Source organism: Anser anser (genome assembly GCF_964211835.1).
Source record: "Anser anser genome assembly, chromosome: 1".
NCBI classification, from domain to species: Eukaryota; Metazoa; Chordata; class Aves; order Anseriformes; family Anatidae; genus Anser; species Anser anser.
The window spans coordinates 117,679,879-117,702,830 of NC_139720.1; the positions used below are offsets into that span (position 1 = coordinate 117,679,879).

The window sequence follows — 22,952 nt, forward strand, 5'->3', positions numbered from 1 at the left end:
AACGCCCTGAGAACCTCGCTGAAAACAGCAGCTGGGATTCTTCTCAAGCCAGGTCATACTAACAAGATAGATAAAAAATAATTAGAAGTGCCTCTATTATTTCCCATAGTTGCAAAAACCCTAACTTTGGATGCAGCCGTGTTGAAAACACGACCCTAAAAAAACGCATGCATGACACCTTGCTACCAGTGCAAGACTAACACAGCAAATGCACACAGAGCTCTTTCAGATCAAGGTGACACGGATGGATTGCTCGTCCGGTAACGACTAAACCACGCTTGACCATTTTCACTCCATAGGCCTCTCTCCCTGTCAGGTTTTATAACCCGATTACTACAGACTTGGGTTAGATTCAGACAGATTGCCAGGCAGTGAAAGGCTCAATATCCCATTAGCAGATTTGTGAGCTGGCCATTCCTCTTCATTTAGTATGTAATAGAAAGTGTCAGCGACGTCCTGTGGGCTCAGGCTTCACGATGAGCCTTAACTATGCAAGGTGTATGTGCGCATCTGGAGCTCGTGTGACGCTGCAGAGAAAAAAACTCCACGGAATCAGGTGCAGGACAACAATTTTAAAACATTTTTTATTTAAATATTAAATAAAACACATCGACTAATCATTTTGGTGTACATCTCTCATTTTAACATAAGAAATAAAATGATTGTTCAGTCATGATAAAAAATAAACTATACATCTTAATTAAACCAATCACATAGTGTCTTTAAATACCCTATTGCATTGCAGTCTGCAGAACAGCACTGTCAAGATATCTACAAAAAAACCCAAACTTTTTAAAATGACCTCTTTCTGCTCCAGCAAGAATTCCAAAGAGGTTCTACAGCAATTGGAAAAGAAAAAAAAATACTATGAAAGTAAAGTGCTTGTCATTGCTTAGGACAGGAAACAAAAGAATCTGTGGCCTTTTGATCCATGGCATTTAAACAGAACAAATATTGAAGAGGAAATTCTGCGTTTAAGTATGTGTGCTACCCCTCACAGAACTGAAGGCAAGTTGCTGCTTTGTGACGAGCTGGCTTCTTCTCACCCCCCTCTCTCCAGCCACCTCCAGATAATATTTTGTTGTTGTTGTTTGCTTTGTTTTTAAACCACTGTAATTTAGCACGAGACTTTGGTGTTTTCTCTGCTGCAAGGCACCACACATTCAGAAATTGAGCTCAAGCAATTCTATCTCCCTGTGAAGCTTCCAGACCACGTAGCAGCAGTGGCAAGCTGGAGATGCACCAATACAGACACACAGGTACTACACACAGATAAAGGGGTCGTTTATGGAGAGCCACAGACAGAGCCACAGGACATCTTTAGCCATTCCTACTCCCACCAAGTAACCTAGTCAATCTTTGGCTTTTTTCTTTTTTTCTTTTTTTTTTTTTTTAAGAAACAAACCAAAAACAAAAAAACAGGTATCTATATTATTTGCAAACGCGTAATACTGCAGGTTGCACGAAGCCAAGGTAACTTGAAGGCACCCTGTGTCACGCTTGGGAGATGGGTCCTTAAAGCATTTTCACAAAAACGCGACTATTTTCCGACCTTCCAACGGTAACTTCCAGCTGTTTGCTCACCTGCTTCCAAAGCTTGAACGCCCAACCCTGCCCGCCGCTGTAGGGGCACGGCCCTGCTCTCCCCCTTATACCTAAGCACATCTCCTGTTGACGCCAACAGAAGTCACGCTCCGCCTTGGGAGGAGGGGTGGGGTTTATACCAGAAACACAATATAAGCATATTACAAAATATAAAAAATAACTAGTGTTATATAGTTTTCTGCTTCCTATTTATATACATATACAGCATTAAAAACCATACGAAAAAACACCTACCTAATCCAAAACCTCATTTTGCTAGTATGCCAAAAACAAACCAACCCAAAACAAACACCCAAAGATTGTGCTGTTTTACTCACTTTTAATACAGTTTTGTTCAGAAATAGCTGTACTCTGTGAGAGCAGAATTCTGTTCTAGCCTACTCCTTTTGTCTTTGTCAGTATAGAATTATAACCTCAATATTGCACATTTCCCCAAGAGTCAGTTCTATTTGGACCCTGATAATGAAATGCATAAAAACATAATTAGCAGCGGAAATAACGATGTGCAGCGCTAAGAAATACCCCTCAGGCAACTTGGAGGCAATCTCTAGGAGGGATTTTTAGAAGGAAAGCCCTTCCCGCCACCCCACCAGCGATAACGGTTCCCTCCTCACTGCCTCTGCAGGAATACGAAAAAACTTAGTGTTTATAAAAAGATTCCTAGTGATCGCTTAGACCAACAAAATACACACGTGTGCATGCGTGTATACGTACGTATACACACAGCACCCCAAAGAAAACATCCCTGCAGAAGACCAGACAGTATGTAATTTGGATCCTGATATCAAGGGATACATTTTTCAAGAGATTACTCGCTTCTGTGCTAATTATAAGGTCGTTTGGCTGTTGGTGTGGTTGGTTTTTAAAGGTTTTCCAGCTGATACATAAAGCAGAAAGTTCACAGTTTTCATTTAAAGTATACATATCTGGGAGGTGCGGAATGGGGAGGTTGGTTCCTTTAAAATTAAAAGCGTTAACAGGAGGAGAAAAAAACAAATGGCAATGCTTCCATTTTTGTCTTCTGTGAATGCATAAATGCTGCATGCCACTGGTTTTCTGTTTATTTTCCTTAAAAGAGGTAATCATCTTCACAAACCCATAAGTGAATATTGTGAAAAAGGGAGGCTCTGGTCCCTTCTTTGAAAAGCCTCTCCCTGCTGTGTCACCACTACCGACAGCTGCTAATCTTGCATAACAGCGGAGCTGTATTGGTCTGACTTGGGTACAGTACCGAAGAGTTCTTCCCCAACCACATCCCTCCCTGTCCCCACAAATGCCCCACCCATCTTCCCCATCATTATTTTTCCTTTAAAAAAAAAAATTCAATTTCTATTCGTATTTGTTCAGTGCAAGAGTAGTAGAAGCAAAAAGACATACATATTGCTTGGTTCAGTTCTATAAAGTTGCTAGCTTTCTGAGCCAGACAGCCTCTTCACATACTTCAAAATTTATTGCTTCTGAGAGTCACTCGTCCGCACGACGCCAGCCAGCCACGGACCTACACGTGCCACGGAGCAGCGGTGCAAGTTCTTCGCAAAAAAAAAAAACAACAACACACCACAGCAGCATCAGCTGCAGCAGCCAGAGCTCTCATTTGACCAGGACAAACTTCCCTAGCTGGTTGGAAGTCAGGTCCTCCATCTCACAGTCCCCGTGCTGCACAGTGACAGCCTCGTAGCTCGGAGACTGCGCGGAGAAACTCTGCTGCTGAGAGAAGGTGGTGCCAGCGGGAGAGACGCTGCTGCTGATGTACAGGTGAGTGTCTAGGAGGTGAGCTGCTGAGGACACCGGTGACACGCTGACACCAAAGAAGTGAGGTTGGAGCAGCTGGCTGTTGCCACCAAAGGCCAGCTCAAAGGAGTTCTCTCTTTGTAGCTCGGACAAGAGAAGAGAATTGGAGGTTTTGCAGGTACCTGCGCTATCAGAGGAGGGGAGGCCGCTGGTCGCAGGTGTCTGAGACGTCTGGGGACAAGCTGGCTGGAGGAGCTGGTGATGCTGGAGCTGGAGCATTCTGAACAAAGGCCGAGGGTGGAAGAGGTTAACTTGCGTTGCTAGGACAGGTTCACGTTTTCCTTCCTCCTTTCCTGCCCCAACCCCCGATCCCAACTTGCCCCCCCCCCTTTTTTTTTTTTTTTTTTTTGCCTTTCTCCACTGAACCTTTCCTTACCCAGCCAGTACAATTAAAGCAACGACCACGCCAGGTCGCTGCGTTTTCACTTGGTTTTTCCTCATGTCAGAGAGGGAGGCTATCACCAGAAAGCTATCTAGTCACAGTGTGGCTGGCTAATAATAGATGTTCTAGAGACAACGTGTGCAGATAAACCGGAAGCACAATTTTCCATCTCGCTTCTCTGGGAATGAAGAGGTGCCACCGCACATGACATTTGAGGCCACTGGAACCGTGCCTCCTTTGTGGGCTGTAACTTTTCCAAATTACAAGGTCTCACTTCCTCGCCATGGGAAAATTACAGGAGGAGGCAGAGGAGGAAAGAAATCATTCCCAAAACTAACAAAGAAAAATACAGCTTGCAGTGGGGAGAAGTAATGTTTTCCCCCACGGTACCCAACTGCTTCTCAATCCAGCAACCTCCGAATGCTTGGCCATCGAGATTTTAGAGTGGAACTGCACGTCCTGCGTTACGCATGCCAGCGCAGGAAGCCGCAAAGGAAGCTAAGCAGTTTATCTGCTTCACACAGCACGGGTGAGAGGAAAGGAATCCCCAGTGACTCAACTCCCCAGTCTCTTTTGCCCCTAACCAAAGCAACCCCTAGGAAAACAGTAAAACTCCTCCAGGCCGGCTTCTCACCTCTGCTGCTGTAGCACCTCTTCCAGGAGGCTTCTTCCCTCTCTGCTGCTCCCGCTGCTGCTGTACAGGCAGGTGCTCGGCTGCGTGTGTTGGAAAGGGCTCATGGCACTCCTTGCTGCCCGAGATGAGGAGGACTGACACACCTGCCGAGCAAAGCCTTTGATTTTATTCAAGCCGAGAAACCCTTTGGCTCGAGCGTTCTTCCGCAGCTGCTGCCTAAAAGCCTTCAAGCCTGTGGGACACGAGGAAAAGAAACGCACTTTAATCCTCCTGAGCATTTGCCTAGGAGCCTGCTTTACAGATCAGCCCCTCTGGGCAGCTGCCTTCATTTGCGTGAGCACGCGCTACAAGAAACCGTGACTCCTGGGCTCACGTTCACGGCTCTGCCTGATGGCCAGAGCAGAACCGACGTGACAGAACAGGGTCTGGGACAGCTGCACCCTCGTGTAGATGGGCACATGCACAGCAAGGGACAAAGCTGCCAGAAAACACAATGTGCATTCCGTATTTTAGGAAGAGGGTGGAGCTTGCCGTCCCACTCACAGCGGCAGAAATATCTTCACGGGCATGCTGAAGCAGCATGTGAGAGCCTCCCGTCTCAGAACCTTCCTCAGGGACTATGAACACGAGAGGCAGGATGCCTCAGGGTAACCCTAACACAGAGGGAGCAAGCCCCTGCATGCTTCCCTCTCCCAGCGGCCGTCGGAAGGGTGCGAAACCCCAGCAGTAAAGCGAGGAAGGAGTTACCTTGAGTTAATGAGGTATCAGATGCTCGCCTTCCTTCTTGGAAGCTGACAGGCAGGAGGGAAGCACCTCCCATGCAGCCCTGGGCCTGTAACACCGGAGCGTCGGACTGGGAAGCTAGGAAGGGTGATGTCATCCTGGCTGCGGCCGGGCTCCCCGTCATTACTTGACCTGCCAAGCAGCTGCTCAGGGCCACGGAGCTGTCATTTGAAGATGAAGTAAGGCAGCTGTCTGAACTAGTTCCCTCCGTGGGGCTCGCTGAGGAGGAAATGACTATACCTGCAGAGGGGAAGGGAGGACAGAAAGAGCATTCCCAAGATGAGCACGGGAAGGAACGAGCGTGACATCAGAGCATTCTGCCCACCTACGCTGGCACTAATTAGCAGCTGCGAGCCAGCGAGGTGTCCAGCAGCTCGTGCTGTCACAGCGCCTGACTCCAGCACGAGGCCACCGACGTAAAACCTGCCTGGCTCCTGCCCAGCCAGCAGGGCTCTGCCAGCATCTGCAGGCTTACGGGGTTTCTCAGCACAACACTCCGACGTCAGATTTTTGCTTTGTGAGCATTTCTGCTCATTTAGCTCACGGGGGTTGGTTGTGTACCCAATACAGTTAGTGATGACCTTGGGTTTTTTTGTTTGTTCGTTTTAAAATTCAGTCGCACATGCGACCACATTCACCCACCCAAACAGTGAAACAGGCAGAGAAGGGTTATGTCCTGCTCGTGAGAACGCTTCCTCTAAAATGATCCAGGTAAAATTTAACAGTGCAGAGTCCCTTCCTGGAGAGCCCCACTTATTTAAGGGAAGACAGACATGAGGAGAGTGGACTAGACCTCTTTTCTGGGCTTTCCTACCCCAGTCAAGGTAAAATCAGCACACTCTCCCCAAACATTTGGCTGCTGGGGCGCTCCGTCTCTGTGCTTTTCCTCTAGCTAAGGACGACCTTCACCTCTCCCAGACTTACTTACATGGAGGGGCATGCTGATAGAAATGAGTGGTGACTTCAGCCAGCGTGTGCCTCCGGCTGGTGTTGCTGGGGATGCGGATGGGGTGGTCGTACGCCTTAATTTCGTCTTCCAGCTCCTTCTCTTGCCTTACTTCTTCGCTAATGGTGGTCTCCAGCAGGCTGTTGGGGGAGATGGAGCGGTTCCGAAAGAGCCCATTGAAGTTGGGATCCACAGGAAAGAACACAGGCTGCAAAAGACATCAGTTCACAGACTGAAGGGCGTTTCACTTATTTCCGCACTACATTTTAATACTCTTCACAGCTCTGGGGCATGCCTTCCGTAGGTGTACTGTTTGAGAAGCTACTACAACACCATGCCCAAGTGCAAAACAAAAGATTCAAGGCAGAGAACAACAGTTACAAACTGCTGTTTTGGATCAACAGAACAATTAAAAAAAAAAAAAACACAACAAGACAAGTTACACACAGGGCAGCTGAGAACACCAACCTGTAATGGATTGTTCATGTCACAGTCCATTTCTGCCTGCAAGGATGGCTGAATCAGACTCTGAGGTTGCTGGTAAAGCAGAGATGATCGCAGGGTTTCACTAGTGAGACTGTCCTGAGGCATCTGAAGGCAGAGAGAGATGCACAGAAGCCATCACACACCGCAGTTCCATGTGATTCTTCAAACACTCAAGGCTCAAGGAATTTCAGAGACACCTTCTGTGCGAGCCTTCTCCACGCACTTTCTATCAAAATTAACAAAGCTGCTCTTTCAATGCCAACACAAACACAAAGTTCCTTCTCCTAACTCAGGCAATTAAACTGGAAGTACAGTTTGAAAAGGCACCGGGAGCGCACTTTAAAGGGGGGGTGGGGGTGAGGAAAAGAAAAAGAATGTCAGAAAAAACACAATCACGGAGTACTTCTGAGGATCCTACGGGGTGTGTAACAAAGAAAACGTAAGTGATCGATGCCTGAGAGGGCAGCCTAATCTTCTGGCTCATTACTGAGCCGCACCAGAGGCGAACTGCTCTCTGGATCACGACCCACAGGCCGTTACTATTCCATCAGCATCCTGCTGACGAACAGTAGGCTGCATCCTATCAGAGGGCACAGATATCGGAATCGGTTCTCAGAAGCCTCAGAGTTGCAGTCTTGTATTTCCCACAGAAAGGGGCAGGAAAAGAGAGCCCACACATACAGCCTCCCAGGTAGATAACGCCCTTCCTCACCTCGACATTGCTGATTTCAGAGCTCCTTGGCCTTTGCTGGCGGCCAGTCGCTGGACGACTCGATAGCTGGCTGCTTCGATACTCCTTGAGCCGCTCCAAGAGCAGGTAATAAATTGCAGCAAAGTGGTTGTAGCTGCTGTTTTGTAGAGACTAGAAGACATCAAAAGAACCTTTGAGTAACAGGTAACTCAAGATATAAGCAGCCACAACTCATCATTAAGGCTTCATAACACTGTACTCATAAAAATAGTTAAAATCCAGAAGGGCAGTGTGAATTTTACTACACTGAGACACTGGATCAAGGCCGGTCACTGAACAACGCACACGACTGCACCACTGGCATGCTGGTAGTCACCGAAATTATATTTAAGGGACAAGCGCTTCTCACCTCTACAGTTCTCTGCCTGTCGATGCCAAGTGTCTGCATGATCCCAAGGACCTGTTCATTGTAGTCGCCCAGGTTGGAGTTGTAGTTTTGCATGGAGAAGGACAAAGACTGCTGCTGCTGAAGAGACGGGTCAGCTTGCATCCACTTGTGCTGCTTTATTTGGGAAATAGTTATTCGTTTTGTTGGGTCCACGACCAACATCCGTCGGATTAGCGTTTCACAGTCTGGATGACAAAGACAAACTCATGAGCAAGGGGTGAAAATGACAGTCCAGCCCCAGGTCATTGCTAAGAAACTTTCCCACCACCAACGTTTGATGTCTGTGAAAATGGGAATTAAGAGATTTTTGAGCAGCTGATGCATGGTGTGACTACTAAATATTCAAACCAACACAGGAAAGGCCAACATACATTTCATAAAAGCAATGTGTCACTACAGGAAATGAAGCTGTACTGGCTAGCAGCAGGTTTCAGGTGGCTTTCCGCCTTGCAGCAGGGCTAATTGTGAGTGGATGCAGGTTTAGATCCACTTGGAGCAGGTCAGAATTCAGTACAGGACTACTGCACAACTACTGTACGTACTCAGATACAACTTCCTGGTCCATGCCTACTGCTAATTTGTTTATAACCGGGGAATCAAAGCCATTCACGGCTAAAACTGATAAAGGTCACACTTCAAAAGATATTATTCACTTGAAGAGAGAGGCACATTCACTTTTCTGCATCCAAATCAGGGACAGGTGATACTACGCCTCAGTTCCTTTTTCTCACCAGCCTGTTCGAGCGCAAGCATTCAAGAAACAGCGCTAAGCCTCACTATTTCTGCTCCCCTTGGCAGCAAAGCCACACTGAAAAGTTCCCTTTCTGCATAGTTTGAGCATCTTAGAACTACACCCATGTCAGCATTGCAGGCTCATTAAAAGTCTGTTTTCTCTCTTTTCTAAATGATTATTTCTTCAGCTAGGGTTTCAATTATTTTTGCAATCCACAGAGGTACTCTGAGAAAGGAAAAGACAGCGTTTTAGATGCACCATGAAGTAGATATCAGAAAAGAAAGCATGTGCAACCAGGCCCTGAAGTCCTACCCTACAGAAATTACTGGATGCATAACGACAGGGGGATTGCCAGCTGCAAAACCAGTCCCATGTGTCACTGCCCAAAGAAGGAACAGGACAACTATTCCTTTACTCACGGTCCCTTTTCTAACATTAAAGATCTGAATAAAAAGCACCTTCGGACATGAAGTATGGGATGCGGAACCGCCCCTCCAGCACTCTTTGCCTCAGAGTTGGTAAGTTGGGTCCGTCAAAAGGCAGAGAACCACAGACGAGGACGTACAGCACCACCCCAAGGCTCTGTCAACAGAAAACAGCACAGCGTATGAGCGACTCCAGCAGAAGCAATGGTTTGGAAAGCCCACAGCCCCTAAGAAACTGTGAAATGCAAATTCTAAGGAATTTCAAGCTCACCCATATATCAAGGTGAGGGCCTTCATATTCCTTGCCTTCAAACACTTCTGGAGCTGCATAGGGCGGGCTTCCACACCAAGTGGAGAGGGGTTCTCCTGACTTGTAGAAGTTTCCGAAGCCAAAGTCTGGAAGGAAGGTGAAAACCTGGGGTAAGACATCACTCAACCACACGCAAACATTTCAGAAGTAGCAGAAAATGCGTTGCTTTGTTCTTCACACATCCATTTGAACTACTCTTTTTTTGTCCAGAATACACGTACATAGAACAATCAGTAACTTGTATTTAATTTTTAGTTACCATAAGTACATTTATTGGATCACACCAGGGAGACTGAGTTTGACTACATGCCTAACGCTGTTTATAGAGTAAGCGTGCATTTCTTGTTACCTGCTAACTTGATATTCATGTTAGCATCTAGCAGAAGGTTCTCTGTTTTGAGATCTCTGTGCACTATGTGGTGGCTGTGACAATATTCCACCGCCGAAAGAATCTGCCAGAACTTCTTCCGCGCTTCGCTTTCACTCAAGTGCCCGTTGGAGGTCAGATGATCTGCAAGACCAAAAAGGACGCACAAAATTTAGAAACACCTGGAGGAAGCTTTTTGTAATATTCCATGTGCTGTACTTGCTTTTTGACAGCTGACAACACCAAGCCTGGATTTGTAGCCAGAACATATATTACTCAGGACTGGCAGCGACAAAGCCACAACTTCTAAACCTAAAGAACCATTAGCTACTGCAGCGAGAACTTACCAAACATTTCTCCGTTCTTTGCAAACTCAGTAACAATGTAAAGCATATCCTTTGTCTCCATAACCTGTCGAGACACAAGAAAAGACACGCTTAAAGAAATGCAGACCTCTGTAGTTTCTTTCATTTCTCTAAATGTGTTCTCAGACATATCGGTTCAATTATTTATTTGCTGCAGCAGCTGGCAGTAAAGACATCTCATTTTGCACCACAACGATCTTTCCTAGCAAACTGGTAATGAAAAAGGTAACAAATCATTGCTCATGCCTACAATATACAGCAGCTTCCCGTGCCACTGTTCTTCTCACCACTACCATGTCACCTAATCTCCATAAGATAACTGGTGAGCATATCCATACTTTTGTACACTTCCCTGAATTCCTTTTGTTTTTTGGTTAAAATATGCATATAAAAGTTTCATAATTCACTGGACATATTTTGAGCACTCAAAGACGCTTAAATTTACTTAGTCATCTTTGTTTCATGGCTAGCAGGTACTCAGATCACAGGAGATACCTAGAACTTGGAAAATCAGGAAGTCATTCATACCAGACACCCCACTCCCATTCAGCGTTGGCTGGGGACGTGGCAAGCCTCCCATGCAAGTGAAGATGGGTAGCTGTTTGTGTAACTGCACTGCCTGAGGCACATCAACAACTGTCAATATATTGCTCAACATTCACCTATCAATCTTGTGTCAACTTCCTCTGACACTTGTTATTTTGCACATCTTTGGAGGGAAAAAACAAACAAATAATGCTGAGTGTTTTTGAATTCATATTCAATTACTATGTCGCGTCTTTTAAATATTGCCTTTCAGGTTTAAAAAAAAAAACAAAAAAACCCAAAACAAAACAAAAAAAAACATTTCCCTAGAACTGGACACAAAAGGAACAGGTATTTTGTTTTGGAAGCAGAAGACTCGCAACAGGTTAACAATCAAACAAGCGCCAATACGACTTCAAAGGCTGCAGTTTCCAGCCTCCTAAAAGTAACTTTTTTCAAAGTCTCTCGTCCTCCCCTCACTACAAGTACACACAGACACAAAACGAAAATAAACAAACAGGGAGCAAAGGAAGAGAGGTTCCCAATTTAAAAAAAATGAAGGAAAGTGTTCTGGGAAAGTTGCCAGCTGGATGAAATTAAGACGCCGCGCTGAAACTAAAACAATGATGAAATAATACAAGAACACACACCCTACATCGGCATGTCATCTAATTCCATCCCTGCTTCTCGGTCTCCACCAAACAGGTAAAGCATCGATTCCAACAACAAAGAAAAGAAAACTGCTGAAAAAAAATTACGGCGCACTACCAACGTCATTTGCTCAATCAAGTGAAGTGGTTCAACTAGATGGAATTTAACCTGCTTTTCTAAAAGCTTCAAAATAGTATTTAGTATTTTCACCCACATCATTCCACTGAAATGAAATCAACAGGACTGTTAGAATGTTTCGGTATATCCTATACTGCCCTATGGGCAACAATGACGTCAGATGTTAACGCAGAACCATTTTTGTTATGATGTTTAATACTATAAATATCAGGCACTTTGTGTGTGTCAAGGTCTTTAAAAATAATGCCTTGCTGAAGCACCTGCCTTACTGGCTTTTCAGCCTTACACATTAATTAACTATTTTTTTTTTTTAAGCTAACAAACCCAACGGTAAGATTGCAGCTGGTCATAGCGTGTACTACTGCACATGGCATTTCAGACCTGCTGCTTCCTTTCTTCTGCTATTCCTCCCCCCTGCCCTCCTGGGCAGGTCCAGACGGACTGTGATACCTCATCTTCTTCTCCAATCCACATGGCACTATTTAAGATGATTAAGAGGAACTTACACCAAATGCTAATTAGATCAAATGTTTAGAATTTGCAAAGCAGTCCTTGCTCACTAGACAGCTGTGATCCTGTTTTCCGCACAACACGTTAATTTGTTCTTACTGTTAAAAAAACGAACAGTGCAGAAACTGAACAAAACTAAATCAAAATTCATACTGTGAAACTCTACAAGTGAAAAGATATTTTAAAATCATTTTTAAAACTACGCAAACTGGAGTGGAATAACCAAAAAGGTCATTTTCAGACATATTTTATGGTATCAACATTTGTAGACTTTTTTTTTTTTTGCTGGTGATCTTAAAGCCCTTCCACTTATGGCAAGCCCAACTTTTGCGCACGCGACTCTGCTGTCCTAAAAGAGTTTAAGTCCTCCTCTTATCAAAAGTACGTAAGAAGCTCTGACCTTCTACACTGGAAAAGCAGAGGAGTTAGGAAGGCAAGTTAACTGTAGAAGTTCAGATAGTTCATTTCAGATCAAGAAACGGATTTCAGTCTGTTTTAATGGTTTTGTTTTAATCGTTTTGTTTTAATCAATTTGCCAAATAGTCGTCTAATTACCAGAATCTTGTTTAAAGAATGATGAGTGACTTAAAAAAAAAAAACACAAAAAAAACAGTTTTTGTAGAAAACTCTTTAAGTAAACTATTTCAATTTGCGTTTTCTCTGCAAATATTTGATGTAAAATCATGTGCAAGACACGCGTATGTCATTTGCATGCTGTGCTTCAAAGCCGACCTCTTACCTGGTATAGCTTGATAATGTGGGGATGATTCAAAAGCTTCATTATCTGAACTTCTCTATAAATCTTCTCCAGGTTGCTCGGGTCTAACCTTGTTTTGTCTATTATTTTTATTGCAACCTGCAGATTAAAGAATTAAGAAAATAAAACAACTCCAGGCATTGCAAAATAGGTATTCCTAGAAAAAAAAAATAAAAACAAACACAGCACCGCATGCAAAACCACACAGAAACTCACAAAATCCACATAAAGTAACCTCTAAAGTACAGTCCCGACAAAGCTGATTTTTCTGAACTGCACTGAATTCACGACAAAGCGTTTTCATTTTTCTTTTCTACGTCAAAGGATTACACGTAAGGTAGCAAACAGAACTGCAGAAATTAACACTGGGCAGGATTCGGTAAATCTTTTAATCCACCCCATGCTAGCGAAAAACTGATTTCTGTAACAGGCTGTTTTCTACTCGAGCGACCGGTGTGACTTTGACATGTACTACACATGGAAATACAGCTGCTTGCCCATTAGGAAATCATCTCCGCGAACACCGCAAGTTCTTTGTTCTCCAAATGTACGTGCTGAATGAAAAAATTAAACCTGTCTAAAGAGTTCAAGAGTCCAACAGACTGAGGAGCTCTTGGAGAAGTAGGAGGGATGGAGAGAAGGTATCGTGGTAGTTGGCGGTGTTATTTTTGATGTGTTCTTGCTTTAGTTTTACACCAACTCCGTGGGGCACGGGCTGCTGGTACTGCGGTGAGAAAGCACGGAGTTCGCTGCCGGGCTTTTCACCTCCCGTGCCGCTTTCTTTTGTTGTGTTTGTAAAGAAAACGCCGCCTGGGCTCTCCCCTATCCCCCTAGCCGCACTCACCTGCGTTTTGGTCACCCTGTGCCGGGCCAGCTTCACCACGGCGAAGTTGCCTTTCCCCAGCGTCCTCTCGATGTCGTAGAAGCCGACTCGCAGCGGCCGCTGCTGGGCTGGCTTGGCGGCGGGCACGGCGGCGTACTCTGACATGATCACCATGGTTCAGGCGGGCGGCGGGCGAAGGCACCGCCGCGTTCAGGACGGCAGCATGGGCGCTGCACCTGCACGGGAGACACGGGAGTCGGTCAGAGTCCCCCCCTCGCACCGGCGGCCGCGGCTCCCCTCACAGCCCTCCGCGCTCCCCTCACAGCCGCGACCGTTGGTGCGCGACCGTTGGCGGGCGGCCGTTGCCGCGCCCGTACCTGGCGCGCGCTCCCCGCGGCTCGCGCCGGGCTCTGCCGCCGCGCGGCTAGGGTGTGAGGGAGGGAGGGAGGGAGGCAGGCAGCGCGCATGCGCGGCGCCGCGGGGGAGGGAGGGGGGCACCCCGCGTGCTCCCTCCTCCCTCCTCCCCCCTCCCCTCCTCCTCCCCCCGCCCCTCCTCGGCCCGCTCCTCCTCCCCCGCCCACCGGCGGAAAGCCGAGCCGGGCCCCATTGACGTCACGTTTGACGCCAGAGAGACGCGCGGCCCGGCGCGGGGCTGGAGGGGAGCGAGACGGCGCGGCGTTGCCGGGCAACGGGCGGCGCTGACGCGCGCGCTGATGGAGCCGTCGCCGGGGAGACGGGGGGGCGGTGACGTCAGGGAGGGAGGGGAGGGGGCACCTGGGTCTCCGGCCCGCTCCCCGCCCCGCCCCGCCCCGCCGCTGTCACGTGACGCCCGCCATCTCGCGGCGGGGTCGCCCCCTGCCGGCGCGCGGCCGTTAGCCGCCGTTAAGCGCCCGTTAGCGGGCGAGGCGGGCGGCGGTGGCGAAGCGACGAGCCCCTCGCCCTGCCTTCCGCCTGCACCTGCGGAGGTGGCGGCTCCGCGAGCGGGGCTTGGAAGCGGGCCCTTTTGCACCCCCAGGCTGAGTGGGGGTCCCGAACGTGCCCGCTGGGCTCCTCTCGAGGCTCGTTGCCAAAAGCCAGGTGGCAAATGCCTTCAGTAAAGTTCAGTCTTCACACAAAGTGCAGTCTTCACACCAAGTTCGGTCTTCAAAGTTCAGTCTTCAAAGTTCAGTCTTCACACAGCGACCAAAGTTTGCGCGCTTGGTCTCGAGTTCCAGCTAAGCCTTAAAAATACGGCTTGAGTGATGCCTGGCGTGTCTGTTACTCAGCTTACTCTCTGTTAGGGTCAGTCCTAGACTTTTTTCAGACAAGTAATGCCCCACTCTGTGACCAGACTCCTGACCAGAAGGCTGTTTGCCTTAGTCTGAAGTCCTTTTCTGACCGTCATCGTCACTAACACACCGGACACTTACCTTCCACCCAGCAGCTACCACCGCTACAAATGGATGAGCCAGGCTCCTCGCAATAAAAATATGAGTTTCACGGGAGGGGATATAGCTCTGCGTCATACCAAACTTTGCAAAGCAATTTATATGTTTTTTTCACCTGTAGCTGATGGTCTCCTTAAGGCCCTTGAGTGATTTCTGAAGGGCTCAAGGTGGACCCCCTATGGGAGGAGAGCCAACGTTGTTAGCTTTTTTGTATTACTGTTATTTAAGATTTACACTGTGAGGACCTCATGAGAAAAATGTGGTTTATATAAATCAAATTACGTGATACACAAGCTCTATGTCATAAATATGAATGAGAGAGATCTGTCAGCATGTTCTAGTGAAGCAAACCGGACTTTCTCTGCTTCTCTTATCTAATGAGTTATGTTGCTCTTGTCGCCCTCAGTAACTTGGGTGCTAGGCCGGTTATGCTGCAGGATCCTTCATCTAGAAACGCGGAGAAGTAACACCTGAGCACCTGCAGGGCTTGAAATGAAGGTGGTAGAGAGCCGTGGCTTGCAGAGCTGGTGGCTAGGAGCCTGAGCACGGGCACTGCTTGCACGGAGGCACTGGTTTGGCCCCGGTCATGGGACTCCTGCCATTTGGTGTAAGGGGGTAATAGCATACAGCCTTCCCTGGCTATCCTAACGTTCAATTAGCGCTTACACAGTGCTTTGAATAACTCACATGAAAAGCTGGCTTATTATTATTATTATTGTTATTTTTAAGCTAACAATGTATTCTCCGTGGAGCTCACGAAGAGGAGGTGACGCACAAACAGCATATACAGTAGCAACTGCATGTGAACAGTGCCCCAGGAGTTATAAAGAAAAAAATTACCTTAATAATGGTTCCTCTGCTGTGGTGGGATTTTCCTCCCTTTAATTATAGTTGCTGTTTTCATTTCAAATTGATTAAGTGTTTTAGGATGGCAAACAGAACCAGGCTTTTTAGAAAGAGCACGCACGGCAGACAGCCCCAGCTAGGAAGGTAACATTTTTATTTCTTTTTAAAGTACTCTTTTTTTTTCTTTTTTTTTTTCCTTCCTAAATGGGAAGAAGTGAACTGGATTTGGTGTTCTGTCTAATATCTCATGATTTTTCCATCCTAAGGAGTGGCAGACACCTGTGCCATGGGACTGCCTGGAGATTGTAAGACGGCACCAGAGGGTTAGAATCCTCGATCCTGGTTTTAATTACCCGCATTAGATGGAAGAGGCAAGAAGAACTGGCAAGTGTTGCTGTCTGGGGAAGGTGCTTATGCAGATCTGCCTCTCTAGTCCAGAGGGTGGGATACATATAGCTTCTTTAGCAGAGGAGGGAGCACACAGTTTTTAGTAGCGATCACGCTATTGTGATTCATTGAGAATTAAAGGCCTCCTGTATCTATCACTCTCAGCAGCCTTTCAGTATTTCTCTTCCATTTTCACGCATGTGGGTCATGACAGTTTCCATCAGTGCTGCTCAGAAGTAACCACTGCAAGGTTTTGGTAGTATCATAATTACATTGTTTTTCTTCCACTTTCACTATGAATCAATAAGGTCTAGGCATTATGAACCTCACACGTGGTCCCGTTTCTCTGTCCTAGGGGTGCTTTTCTGGGAAGGTCGATGCTTTTGCAATTCCTGCTCTAACACTTCTGCTGCCCTCTGGTGTTTTGGATATCCTGAGTGAGGAGTCGCTTCTGAGAAATATCCATGGTCAGCAGAGGGATAATTATGGAGCCGGCTTGTACGTAACGAGGGTAGGAAAGCAAGGAAAGTGGCGTGGCACTTTCCAAAGTGTCTCTACCAGGATGTTCCTCTGAGTTCTCTACGAGGAGGGAGAGGCTGGGAGGCCACAAGTGCTCATTTTTTCCATTGCAGTAGTCCTGTGCCCCCTCGCTAAGGGTGGCATGGTCTACAGATGGGAATGTGTATGAAGACTGCTGCCTTCCAAAACTCATCTCACAGATATTTCCAGCAATTCAGTCTTCAGTCGTTTCACTCAGCATTTCCTATCAGTTTCAAAACAAACTAACAACAATAGCAACTTTCTTCACTTGGGGAAAAAAAGCAAAACTGAGAAATGGAAGCATTCCTTTCTGCCCATTCCACCTTCCGTAGTTACAGTCAGCCTGGCCTGCTGTCGTAGGATTGTTGGGGCACTGCTTCCAGTATAGCTGCGTTTTTCTCTTTTCTTTCTTTTTCTTTTCTTTTTTATTTTTCAGAAAAGACCAGTGATTATTTTGAAATTCGTATTTGTTGGGCCGTCTTCAGTGTCTCATCATTTACACAGTGTAACTGAATAAAACCTTGCTGAAGTCAATAGAGTTGTTCCAGGTAACACCAAGTCTGCATCTGGCCTAGAAAAACATGAAATGGAAGGTGTCACATTCTGAAAAGCGTAGGCACATTTGAAGCGAAGGAGTTGAGAAAATCAACTAAAATATTTGTAGGCTTATTTTAAAGCCAAAAATTTTAAGCCAAAAGCATTGTCTTGGGGAGGGGGGAGTGCCTAAAAATTTCCAATATGATTTCAAAGTGTCCTTGAATTTGAAAAAATATATGTCTGCGAGCACAGTTTTGGCAAAAACACTCGTGACTCTCAAAGCTAGCATATCCTTACTGAGGCACCACAGTAGTATCCAGAAATACATTTCAGACCCCTGGAATGTCTTTGGTCACAGTATTGCATCACGGTAACATAATTATCATCACAACAATGAGCTTTTGTCGTTAATGTTTATGTCATTTCATAATTAATGAGGCGATGGCATTTCTCTGACCTAATACATTGAGCTTGTCTTGCAGAAGAAAGGTACGTAGTGCTCCTCTTCAGCCTTCGTCCTTATCTAGGGCTATAAAACAGCTTTTTAAAGGGTAAGCACCAGGTATGTAGGGTTCTTTCCTTTCCTAAATATAAAGTGCTACAAAATCCACTGTTAATACCAAGGCTTTGACTGTTTTTGTTTGTATTAGGGGAAGTACAAACACAGAGCAATCAAGACAGTTTATGCCCTTGAGAGTGTCTTTCTTTTACTGTCATCATTTCCCTTCCCTGTTTGTCACTCTGATAATGCTGCACTGTGTTGGGGCATACGAACCTGACTGACAACTGGCCACAAACACATGAAATAGTTATGAAAAAAGAGAAGTGGGCCAGGTTATTTCCATTGCCCGGATAAATGAAATGCAGAAACTAAACAATCAACACCGAAGAGCTGCTTATGAATTGAAGTTGTTTTTCTTCCCTTCGGTTGTTTAAACTTAATGACCAGAAGTGGTAACAGCACTGAAAGTGCACCGTGTGATCTAACCACGTCCAATTAGCAGGAACTCATTTTTTACAGTATGTGGGCTGATTTTCAGGGATGGTGAGCATCCACCGTTTCTGCTTTTTAATGGACGTTGCCGTTGCTCAGCATCTCCGCAAATGCATCTGTGTCTCCTGCAAGGCAAGGCACGTATTCTGCCAGCGGCTTTGACCAGGGAGGACTGCAGCCAAGAGCCCCTGGGGGTGGGTACGCCTGTGTTCAGCTGCTGCTGCCCTCAGCATCGAGTGCAGCCAGGCGGGTGGGAGCTCTGTCCTTCCTGGGACAGAGCACAGAGAGCTCAGGTGCCTACGGGGCAGTACTTGGAAATGGATCTTTTTCACGACGAAACTGTGGTCTTCATAGTCAACACGGAGAGCAGATAAATAGCTCCCCACATTTAACAGTGCCTGCTTTACTGCCGGGAGGGCAAAAGGCTGCAAGATGAAGTGCTGTGCCCACGGTGGTGTGGCAAGCCTGTGGCAAAGCTGTGGCAGACATTTTGTGTGTCCTGAGCCCATCCAAAGTGCTTTAAGTGCGAGGCCATCCTTCACTCTCTGATTGAGTGACTGATGTTGATTTACAGCTGGTGTAAAAAAGCTACATACGTGCCATGTACACAGCAGGCAGCTCTTGCACGCCGTTCTTCACATCAGGCTGGGCTTTCTGTAGGGTTAGCACTTGCAGTTTAACATCAGCCCCCCGCTTCCCGCTGGAATGTGGGCAGGCAGGCAGGCCAAACGTGGACAGCTAGCTTTCTGCTGCTCACGGGCTTTGCAACTGCTTGCCGGCCGTTTCTGTTGAGAGTGTGTATTACCTCTGCCTGCTCCCTGAAACACCCTGCGTGCTGTGTTAGCTCGCGTATCGTTTTGTTGTCTGGGGTTTTTTAGGCCACACCTGACAGAGAAGCTCGGCAGTATGGGATCTGCCAGAAGCTGCTAAGCCAAAGCCAGACAGTAAATAGGCTTCAGAGCAGATGTGAAAGCCTAGGTGGGAGGGAGACATGTCCACGTATCTATCTGACAGGTGAAATTTCCCTTCCCGCTTCTCTGGCCTCGCATCCTCCCCGCTCTCTGCCAACCCCCTGTGCCATTTGGAGCTATCATCTTCCCGGGGCCCCAGGCAGAGCTGGAGGCTGAGGAGGAGGCAAAGGGCCCCACAGTGAAGAGGCTACAGATGGGATGAGCTGGAAACATCTCTGGTGTAAAGGTGAGGGAAGGAAATCCACTGATAGTGCTGCAGGAAGACTGCTTGTGTGGAAAAGCCTTGTTGGGGCAGGAACGAGCTGCAGAGGCTGCCCTGCGTGGGCCCCGAGCTGTCAAAGAGGAGTCAGAAGGCTTGGTCACCTTGTGGTGGCTTCACCACCCTTGGACACCCCAACCCAAGGCAGGGCTCCACCTCCAAGCTGTGAATGAGAGCCCAAACTGTGGAGGCCAAACTTTCATGTGCCCCCCTCTTGCCTTGCCCAGGATCTTTTCTCTTTGGCATCCCTACAAATACTTAGGGGCAGTTCTGCAGGCCTGGTGGACATGGTAGGAAACCCTCGCGTTCATTCAACAAGTCTGGGAGCCCTCCTGCGGGCAGGCCAGAAGGCTGAAGACCATTGCTCATGGCTTTACAGCTGCTGGGGTTGCCCTGAAGCTTTCCTGCTTGGGCAAGGCCTGCCAGTTATTCTCCTGCCGGTGTGGACACCCTCACAGGGGACCATGTGCCTGCCCCTTCGCTGTGCTGGAGGGACTCCCTGCGCGGGCAGGAAGGTAATTCAGCCTCGTTCCTTGGGGCCTGACCTTCGCCAGCATCCTATTGCTTTTTACAGCCGTGGCATAGGATGCGGCGGTGCCCCGGCGGTGCAGCTGTGGGTGATGTGGACACGTGCCCAAAAGGAAGCAGCCTGAGACAATGGGGTGCGCTGCACACGTATGTTGTTTATAGCCTCCAGTGGTGCCTGCTGTGCTGGAAATAGTGACCCAAATGTGACAGTTTTTACATCCCCTCGCTCCAGCCTCTGCTCCCCTCACTCGTGTGTGACTCATGCAGAAACCTACACGTCCTTCCCTGGGGGCAACGTGAATGAGGGCCCCCTTGCCTTTCCTCCATATTAGCACTCCAGCCTCTGAGATCCGTCATGCTCCTGCTGCAGTCTGAAATGGAAAGGGCAGTCGCTTTCCTGATGTCCCAGGTAATTGCTTTGTCCTCCTGTGGCCGTCTGCACCTCTGCCAGGCAAGGGGGTAAGCCCTGCCTCTTTGGAAGAGGGCACTAACAGCATTTCTCCACGGCATGCTGAAAAATCAGGAGCATCTCCCCTCCCCCTTCCCCCTCTCTACTTTGCTCGCTCTGAAAGAAAACAGAAACAAAATAGAAGTCGCATTCGCAGCACCGTGCCTGTGGTACAGTTATTCCATGGGGAAAACCTGATATATCCACCTATTGTCTGAGCCACTACTAAGAGACCTTAGTGAATGACCAAGCTACGAAAACAGGTATCCTTCCTTAGAGATTAATGCGATATTTGCGTCTGATGTTTCCTGCCATACAGCACAGATTGTTTGTGTTGATGGACAAGTGAGAAATATGGCTTTCCAGAGGGGGGGAAGGACTGTTGCAACACACCTTTATTGTCGTTCTCTGGAACAGCATATTAAATTCATTTTCCATCCATCCCTGTAAATACATTTCCTATAATTGCTACTATGTCAGATGCACTGTAATCCGTCCCCTCCTACGTCAGCTGCATTGTTGTAAACCCCCCTCCCTCCGATGTCAGGAAAGCTGTAATCCTCCTCTTACGTTACACAGGAGCTGCATCTCTGACATTTTCAATTGCATTCACCCCAAGCCAGACAGAGCGGGGATGGAGAACAAAACACCAGTTTCTAGACCGTGAACGTAATGAGTTCTCCGGGGCTTTGAGCGTGCATGTGGGTGTTTGAAAGTAAGGTCAAACGTATTTTACACACTCAGCTGGCTTTCTCCAGTCACAGACCAGACAAAGATTACCATTGCTGCAGAACATGAGAAGCTCAGCAGAATTTCTGCATGACATTGAATCATTCATCATATACCCTTACATACTGGTTCTGTGTGTAGGCTGGGATGAAGGGTAAGACGATAAATAGCACTTCAGAGAAAAGGGTTAGCAAAAATCTTGCTTCATAAGCCCCAAATGGTGAAATGACTCCCATGAAGGAGTGAGGGAGGTGGGTTGGCTCATGGTTTGTGAGTGGGACACCAAGACAATCTATTTTCAAGTACGTACGCGTATGTTACGCTTCAGTCCCAGGGGCTGAGCAAGAGCCTATGAACAATAACACACAAAAGGCGAATATCTTACGTGCAAGTCTTGGCACAAGCCAACTCTGAGCTTCCGAGGAAGGAGAATACAGGGCATATGGCATCTAAATATATGCAATCATGGATGACAAGAAACACAGAAGAACTTTTTGGACGGAGCTGTTTGTTAACATCCTGAAAATATCTTTCACAAGATGGATACTGACAAGACAACTCAAATCCAGATGGTTCTCCCGTGATTGTTTCAAAAGAGCTCTAACTCCGGGGTGGAATAAGCAGCTTGTGCTACTGGAGAAGGTTGCTTGTGACTCCTCGAATAGGAAGCCAGGTGTTTGTACTTCAGTGAGAAATACCCCTCCTGTCACACAGCTGATACAGCCAGAGGGCACACAGCTTTGTCTTCGTATCCAGCAGGACGTGGTATCTTCAGAAGCTCCTCATGTTCTAGACCAGTTTGGGGTTGGCTCAAACTCTCTTTTCTTTCTGCTGATAGCCATCACCTCTCAGAGGATCAGTGGCAATTTATTTCCCCGCTCAATTTACGCTTCTCTGTTTGGCAGACGTTTCCCCAGTTTTATAGTGCATACCTGCAGAAAGCCTTTTCAATTAGGTCTGCAACTACTGACCTTTGTGGAGAAGGTAGACTGGTGTCTCAGCTTAAAGAGATGCCTTTTAAGAAGGCAATTTAGGATCAAGTATCCTCTGAAGCTATTTTTTTTATTACTATTTTATTTTTTGTCGCCATCAAGATGATGTGAGTATAGAAAGACCATATTCTGCAACGTTTATTTTAAAGAATAACACCGCTAGATGCTTAAAACATAGAGGGTCAGGTTAGGAAGAGACCTAGTTACACAGCAATTCCCACTGCAAACCAAGATGAGAAAGTCAGGAGCTGAATTCATCTGAAACTTCTGGACACCTCGATGTCTGCACAGGCACGGATTCTTCCAGCCAGCCTGATTCCGCTTAGGCAAGTCACTCGTGTCAGCAGGGCGTTTTGAGCTTAAGGCATCCAAATTCTGTCATTTGCAACAGAAGCAGAAAGAGCGTGAAGGAAAACAAAACGGGTATTGATCGATTTGCACTGGGTCCCAGTGCAAAACGCCTTCTGGTGGGGCTGTGCATGGGTGTGGGTGTGCGTGTGCATTACCCTGCAGCTGCGGCCGGCACATCCCATCAGAGGTAAAGACCTGGGACTGACAGGACTGGCCGTAATAGAGAGTATAGTCTGGAAGGCCTCCAGAGACATCTCCTTGCTTCACTGCTTGTCGATAAAACACAATCTGATGGGCAAACCTTTCTAAAATCTCATTCATTAATGACGATAAGAGATTACAGATAGGAAAGCCTATATATTTTCTAGTTCATTCCTTTGATGGGATGGAAACATTTTCATTGCTTGAAATATCAAGTACAGCTTAACCTGGGATCGAAGGCTTTAGCTTACAGCGATATCGGCAGATATTTTCCTCAGTCAAAAAGTAAATTTCTCACATTTGAAATCAAAGGGATCAGCCTTAAAGGGATATGTGCCTTCTCTGTTAATGCTGGAAGGTCTTCCTCCTGAT

At 47.0% G+C, this 22,952-nt stretch overlaps 1 protein-coding gene across 3 annotated transcripts; it reads right to left on the reverse strand.

Moving 5' to 3' along the window:
- Nucleotides 1–552: 552 nt before the first annotated feature.
- Nucleotides 553–13,874, reverse strand: SIK1 (salt inducible kinase 1). Of its 3 annotated transcripts, none has more exons than XM_083847121.1 (14): nucleotides 13,748–13,874; nucleotides 13,392–13,606; nucleotides 12,530–12,646; nucleotides 9,949–10,012; nucleotides 9,584–9,745; nucleotides 9,196–9,320; nucleotides 8,958–9,081; nucleotides 7,728–7,951; nucleotides 7,340–7,489; nucleotides 6,610–6,732; nucleotides 6,124–6,349; nucleotides 5,160–5,435; nucleotides 4,413–4,644; nucleotides 553–3,616 (listed from the first exon to the last, which is right to left on the reverse strand). In XM_083847121.1, exons 2-14 carry the CDS (start codon nucleotides 13,542–13,544, stop codon nucleotides 3,196–3,198), a joined length of 2,397 nt encoding a protein of 798 aa, XP_083703247.1. In that variant the 5' UTR covers nucleotides 13,545–13,606; nucleotides 13,748–13,874; the 3' UTR covers nucleotides 553–3,195. The 3 variants fall into 3 exon arrangements, with proteins under 3 accessions (XP_083703247.1, XP_083703246.1, XP_083703248.1); XM_083847122.1 differs by having other exon boundaries at nucleotides 1,909–3,616; nucleotides 4,413–4,555; XM_083847120.1 differs by having other exon boundaries at nucleotides 13,392–13,782.
- Nucleotides 13,875–22,952: the final 9,078 nt, after the last annotated feature.

What these genes read in the sequence shown, in the direction of transcription:
- SIK1 (XM_083847121.1), bottom strand. Translation starts at nt 13,544, where the DNA reads ATGGTGATCATGTCAGAGTACGCCGCCGTGCCCGCCGCCAAGCCAGCC. An exon ending in ACAGGGTGACCAAAACGCAG is followed by an intron (nt 12,647 to 13,391) that starts GTGAGTGCGGCT and finishes TTTAATCTGCAG; the next exon opens with GTTGCAATAAAAATAATAGA. An exon ending in CTATCAGCATGCCCCTCCAT is followed by an intron (nt 5,436 to 6,123) that starts GTAAGTAAGTCT and finishes TCCCCTCTGCAG; the next exon opens with GTATAGTCATTTCCTCCTCA.